This window comes from Rhea americana, unplaced genomic scaffold, assembly GCF_003343005.1.
Source record: "Rhea americana isolate MKP2758 unplaced genomic scaffold, rheAme1 scaffold_723, whole genome shotgun sequence".
Taxonomy (NCBI): Eukaryota; Metazoa; Chordata; class Aves; order Rheiformes; family Rheidae; genus Rhea; species Rhea americana.
In genome coordinates this window covers 3,978-10,100 of record NW_028186894.1, presented here as the reverse complement: position 1 = coordinate 10,100, position 6,123 = coordinate 3,978, and the positions used below count along the sequence as shown (strand labels likewise).

At 58.1% G+C, this 6,123-nt stretch overlaps 2 protein-coding genes across 2 annotated transcripts; one reads left to right on the top strand and one right to left on the bottom strand.

Moving 5' to 3' along the window:
• The first annotated feature begins 515 nt into the window (after positions 1-515).
• MRPL9 (mitochondrial ribosomal protein L9) lies at positions 516-4,730 on the top strand. Its single transcript, XM_085321905.1, has 6 exons — positions 516-786; positions 1,264-1,388; positions 1,834-1,884; positions 2,658-2,759; positions 3,352-3,435; positions 4,272-4,730. Exons 1-6 carry the CDS (start codon positions 531-533, stop codon positions 4,401-4,403), a joined length of 750 nt encoding a protein of 249 aa, XP_085178031.1. The 5' UTR covers positions 516-530; the 3' UTR covers positions 4,404-4,730.
• A 237-nt stretch (positions 4,731-4,967) lies between these two features.
• RIIAD1 (regulatory subunit of type II PKA R-subunit domain containing 1) lies at positions 4,968-5,806 on the bottom strand. Its single transcript, XM_085321906.1, has 4 exons — positions 5,801-5,806; positions 5,638-5,714; positions 5,230-5,276; positions 4,968-5,038 (listed from the first exon to the last, which is right to left on the bottom strand). The coding sequence occupies exons 1-4, from the start codon at positions 5,804-5,806 to the stop codon at positions 4,968-4,970; spliced, it is 201 nt and encodes a 66-aa protein (XP_085178032.1).
• Positions 5,807-6,123: the final 317 nt, after the last annotated feature.

The window sequence follows — 6,123 nt, the reverse complement described above, 5'->3', positions numbered from 1 at the left end:
GGGGGTATTTTGGGGGATAGCTAGGATTGTTGAAGGGTGTCTGGGGACACGTTCGGGGAGCTGGGTTGGGGGTGGGATGTAAGTGGGGGGAATGGCAGGGAGTGCTGGGGAAGAGGTTTTGGGGGAGGATACACAGGGGTTTGGGGAAGTTGTGGGGGTGTCTAGGGCTTGGGGCACATTTGGAGGCTGAGCTGGGGAGCATGGGTGTATATGAGGGGGCTGGGTGGGGGTATTGGGATAGAGGGAGCATTTGGGGAGGTCGGTCGGGGGTATTGGGGAGTGGGGGGCTGTCTGGGGCCATCGTGGGTATGTGGAGGTTCAGGGGGGTGTACACAAGGGGAGGGTTGCAGGGGTCTGGTGYCTAGGGCATACCTAAGGAAGCCAAGGGGAGGCCTGCAGAAGGGTTTGGGGGTTATCTGAGGAATCTGGAGAGCTAGATGGTGGGTATGGGGGTGGCATCCCGCCTCGTGCTGGGTGGATCAGGCAGGGCTGGAGCTGGGGTGCTGCCGCGGAGCAGCAGGCTTGTCCCCATGGCGGAGGGGGGGCTCTCGGCCGCTCTTCCTGTGGCGAAGCAGCATGTGCTGCCTGGAGTYGGGCTTTGGCCTCATTCCTCCCTCCCGCCGCAGCCCACGGTGGTGGTGGAGCGGTGGTGGCAGGTCCCACTGAGCAAAGAGGGGCGAGAACCCCGCTTGCACCCCAGGAGGCACCGCATCTACAGGCTGGTGGAAGACACCAAGCACCTGCCCAAGAAGGACTTGGAGCTGATCCTCACTCAGTCRGTGGAGAGTAGGTTCCTTTTAAAAGACGTTTTCCTTTCTGCAGCAGAGCAGAACCRTAGCTGAGCACCAGTAATACAAGTTAAATCGGTTTCTGTCCTGTTCTGCACTGCTCTGCTCGCAAGCTTAGCTGCGTTGGTGCTGTGGGGAGAAGAGATTCCTGGGTTAAGTCCCAGCCTTGTCTCTCTTTCGTTAGGCAAAATTTGGGGTGATCTGGTGGTGGCAGGGATTCATCACTCGAAATGCAAGATGGTTTAGGGTTGTAGAGCTTTGAAGATAAATATTTTGTGGTTTTGCCGTGTTTGGGTTTTTTTTTTTCCTTTAAACTTCCCTCAGATAACAGAGCTGCAGCTGAAACTTCTGAATTTTGGTGCAGCACCTGTGGGGGTTTGCTTTATGCCCTAGCCAAGGGACATCTTTCCTGGCTGAGCCAGCGTGCGCCTCGCTAGCGCTGTCTTGTCCTGGTCTCTTGCTGTCGCACGCGCAGATTTGGGAAGCCGGGGAGATGTGGTCTTCGTGAAGAAGTCCGTGGGTCGCAACAAACTCCTCCCCCAAGGGCTTGCTGTTTATGCATCGCCGGAGAACAGGAAAATGTTTGAGGAGGAAAAGAAGGTGAGTTGGTTCCTGGCAGTCGTGGTGGGGAGGGAAGGAGTTCTGTCTCCAAGCGCGCGCAGCTCTCCTGGCCGCCCGAATTCGTGAACTGTTGTGTGGCTTTTTGTTCGGAGCGGTTGGAGACTCTTGCTGGAGTTGACGCAGAAATGCTCACTGTCTAGCAGTCASTTGCATAGTTCCCTCTTTGCTCTGTCAGAAGAGAGTGAGAGGATGCAGGATCTTGAGGTTTTYTTAGCAAATTCAGCAAGTCTTTTGGGACACACAGCCTCAGACTGAAACGGCTGCTCTGTTACAACCACAGGTTTGGCTGCGTTGTGTAATCGTCTGTCCATCTCCACCCGCGTTTGTGCTTTCCTGGGGTTTGATTTGCTCGTTGCCTTTGCAGTACAGTCCTGCAATCTTGAAGCCTTCACTTCGTTTTTCTCCTCGATCCTATTTCTTGTAGTTGCGCCAAGAAGGGAAGTTGGAGGCAATCCAAACCCAGAGTGGTGAAAAGGTGAGAAGAGGGAAACGAGCACGTCTAAAGTTGTTCCAGAGAGATCTGTAAGTCCTGGAAAGCAGAAAATCTCAGCCAGAAACTCCCTGTCTCCTGGCAGGGTGCCGGGAATTCTCTCCCTCCAGCTATGGCTCTAGCAGGCAGCTTCCTACACGTGTGCGCGCTTCTCTGTGCTTTTATTCTCTCAGAGAAGCAGAGCCTTAATTCGTAGGCTGTGCAGCTGAGGAGACGAGCAGGTCTCTGCCTTCCTAAAGCACTCTGAAGTAAATGATGATTGCCCACARCGGAGGGAGGGCAGGAGAAGGCTGAGTCTAGGTTCAGCCTGGCAGCTGCGCTGGGCGGTCTCAGCCTGTGGCGTACAGCCGGCGTCRGCTGGGAATCGGTTTGATGCAGAAGACGGCCTGTCAGCTGCGCCGGAAGATGATTTTGCCGGCAGAGCTTAGCCCAGCGTGGCTGCTTCTCTCCCGAGGTGGCTCGGGGAACGTTTCACCCGGGTGATCTTTGCCAGACTAGCTCTTAAAAAAGCAGCTGAGCTGACCCGACAGAGCTTAGGCTTCCCTCTGAACATGTCCAGCTGGAGACCCCGCTGACCCCAGTGGTATCCTGCTCATATGCCCGAGCACGTGGGGATCTCCCTYGCAGAGCAAGTCAGAGACATCTCGTAGCGTTTGGTCACTGGCTTTGTGCCTCGGGCATCAGAAACAAGCACTTGCCCTGCTGCTCCTTACCCCTCTGTTCCCCTGACACCTTTCTTCCTTGCCCCGATGCTGCAGACCATCAGGTTCCTCAAGAATTGCCGTCTGGAGGTGGGCATGAAGAACAACGTGAAATGGGAGCTGAACAACGAAATCGTGGCCCGCCACTTCTTCAGAAACGTTAGTATWTCCTGCCAGGTTTGTCCTGAGATGAGGGGGTCTAAGCTGGCTCTGCCCTGGGGGTGCTGTGCACTGGTTGGGAGATCTCTAGTGGTGTCATGAGATGCCACTTGTGAGYTGAGCCATGGGAATCAATCATGATGACTCGTTATCAAGGGCTTTAACTCTCATTTGTTAGTCTGTGGCTGATTTTGGACTCAGCTGAGGTGTAATTTGCTTTGGTACCTCAGTCTCATCCAAGCTGCATGCTGAACTGCAGAGAGCAGCTAAGCAGAGATTTAAGAACTTAAAGGGATTAAGAAAAGAAGATGATAAATCGGGAGAAGAGGCCTCGTTTCCTCCTTGCGTCCCCTCCACGTTACAAGTCAAGGCGGTGCTGGCAGGAGTCAGGCGGTCCTAGCGGGCAGCCCTGAGCCTGGCTGTTGCCCACCCCGTGTGCCCCGTAGCGGAGATCCGCACCGTACGTTCCCCCTTTCACGTGGCCTCTGTGCCTGTCTTGCTCGGGATCCTGTCAGCAGGGCTGACGCGCTCCAGACTAACCCGTTACTCCACGTTGTAACTGTTGGGTTAACCCGTGGGGCTTGTTTCCCAGCTGCGGGTCTTCGTGCCTCCCCACGCGCTGAAGCTGCCGGATGAGCCCATCACGAGGTGGGGCGAGTACTGGTGCGAYGTGACGGTGAGTGAACCGCCCCCCCCTTTCGGTTGAGACCTCTCTGTCCCCCTCCGGCCCTGGTGAGAGGAGTCCGGTCTCAGTTTCCCTCCTGTGGTAGAGGCTCCTCTGCACCTCCCCACCGCACAGGGCAGGGAAGCACACGGTGGAGCTGTTCCCCGGGTCACGTGTCSATGAGAGACAGGAGTCTGATGCTAACGGTGTTGTGCTGCCTGYGTGCCCGTACTGAGGCCGGTTCTGGAGAGAAATGCAGAGCTGGCAGCACCGGGTCTCCGGCGTGGGGCAGGCTGCGAGGAGCGGACGCGCTTTGTAAAAACCCTCCGCGACCTGGATAAACGAGAGCGTCTCCTCGTGCGTTTCCATTCATCTTTTGTCCTTCCCAGCCTCTCAAGGGAGCGGAGCTGGCTCCGAAGCTGCCACCCAGAGCTCTGAAACCGTGTCGTCGCCACTAGGCTCGTTTGCATAGACTCCTGCTTAATTTGCCGYGCTGAATTCCCACAGCGGGAGAGGGCGGGGAAGGGGCGAGGGCGCCGCGCTTGCGTCTCGCAGCAGCTGAGCTACGCGCCTGATGAGCGCGGGCGATTTCCCCTGCTTCTCCCCGTGCACGCACGTGCTGTATGTAACCTTGCTTTGGAGGTGAAGCTACYGTGAGATCCTCACCTTAACCAGTGTTTTACCAGGAGAGAGACTCCTCAGCAGAGGAAACAACACCCACGCCCAGCTGSGGTGCTCAGGGCGGCGGTAGGACACGTCCCCCCTACCTTGGGGGCCCAAAGCGTTGTGTTTGAGAGGACGCGAAGGTTTCTCTCCAGCCTTGACCGCCCTTCCCCTGTGTGCTGCAGGTGAACGGGCTGGAGACCGTCCGCGTCCCCATGTCCGTGGTGCAGTTCATGCGGCCCAAGACGAAGCGCTACAGGCACTGGTTGGCCCTCCAGGAGGCCCAGCTGGCAGCCAGGAAGAAAGAGCTCCTCTGACCGCTGCGGGATGCTGTTTTTCACGTGGCGGCTTCAGCACAGCCCCGTCCAGCCTGCTAAAGAGCCCGGAGCCTTCCTTGACACGGCACTCTTCCTTTCCCTGCCAGCAGCTGGATCTCCAGTGTGCCCAGCGCTTGCTTTCCTACTGGTAGGCACTGGAGGAAGGGTTTATTCCCCCGCATTGGACTGGGACTCCCTGCCCTTCTCTCTGAGGAGCTGTCTGGGCCGATTGGTGGCTCTGAACCGCCTATTTCTGCGCGTGCCCCGCTTCATAGCAGGGCTGCAGACGCCTCGCTGCAGCTAATAAACGGCTAGGTGCGGTTCGGAGCACGGTGGGGCCACTGGGAACGCTGGGCCGGGGGGTGGCAGGGAGGGGGACGTGCCTTGGCAAGGGAGAGGCGCTTGGGGCAGCAGCTGTCACGACTGGTGGCGAACAGCGACCCAAAAAGGTGCTAAGACACCTCCAGGTATTGCCGACTGTTATTAGCTGAGCACTAACAACCCGATTTGGAGGAGCGGAAACCTCCGCGCGTACGTGACCCTCTTCCAGCCAGTGCTTCTCCCTTAATCCGTCTGGTCGAGGTTTTCCAGCTGCTTCTGGATCTTGCCAGGCAGCTCCGGGTCAGTAAAATATTCTGAAATGACAGAGGGAGGTGCGAGAGGATCCCCCCGTGCTCCGGCAGCGGCAGGGAAAGAGCCGAAGGCAGCTGTGATCCATCCCGGCTCCTCCCCGTCACCTTAACTCTGCCCCTGCGGGGGTGAGAGCCCTTTCCTCCCCGTCACCTTTACTCTGCCCTCGTGGGGAAAAGCCCCCCCCCCAGCTCACCTGCTGCAAACTCCAGAATATTTTCCGGTCTCTTCAACATCACTTCTCTGGAAAGAGCGAAAACAAGCTTTTCCTAATTGCCCTCTGGAAGATCGGGGCAGAATCAGGGAGTTTGGCTTGTGTACAGGGAACCGGTAACCCGACTGGTGAAGCAGGGGGAGAGGGTTCGTGTCTGCCAATGTTCGGCTCGGGATTTTGATACAACCATTAACGGGTCTTTGCTAAATTGCTCTTGCAACTCCGGGGGTTGGTAGGGAACAGCGTCCCAAACCGAGGAGGAACAAGTGCTGGTACCACGTCCCGGTTGAGAAGGGAACAGGTTGGGGAAACGTGTTCCTGTTTGGGGAGGGGCGAGTAGGGAAACTGAGGCGCGGGGAGCTGCCCAGTCTGCCGCGGTGGGGGTCCTACCTGAGAAACCCTGCTAGCAACAGTCGCACCGCCGGCTGTTCCCGCAGGTAGCTCTCGCTGGCCAGACGGCAGTCAGACTGTTGGGGGGGGGAAGACTGCTGTCACCCGTGCCCCCCCCTTCCCCCAGCAGGCCCCACACAACATTGGGGGTGTGGTATGTCACCCGCATCCCCCCCAAGTGGCCCCACACAAGGTTGGGGGTCTGGTGTGTCACCTGTGTCCCACCCCCAACGAGCCCTGCACAACCCGTGGGGCACAGGGTGTCCCCCCCATCCCACCCCCGCACAGGGTTGTCGCTTGCCTGTGCGTCCCTGTGTTTCTGGTGTAGGTACACATCCTTGCGGGTGTGTAGCTCGGCACCTGTGTGCGGCCCCCCCCCCGCCTGTGCAGCTGTAGCCCCCAGTGTGGACCCCGGCGGTCGCTCTGTGTGTGTAGCGTGTGTGTGTGTATCCTTGGCTGTGTGTGTATCGCCGTGTTTGTGGTTCC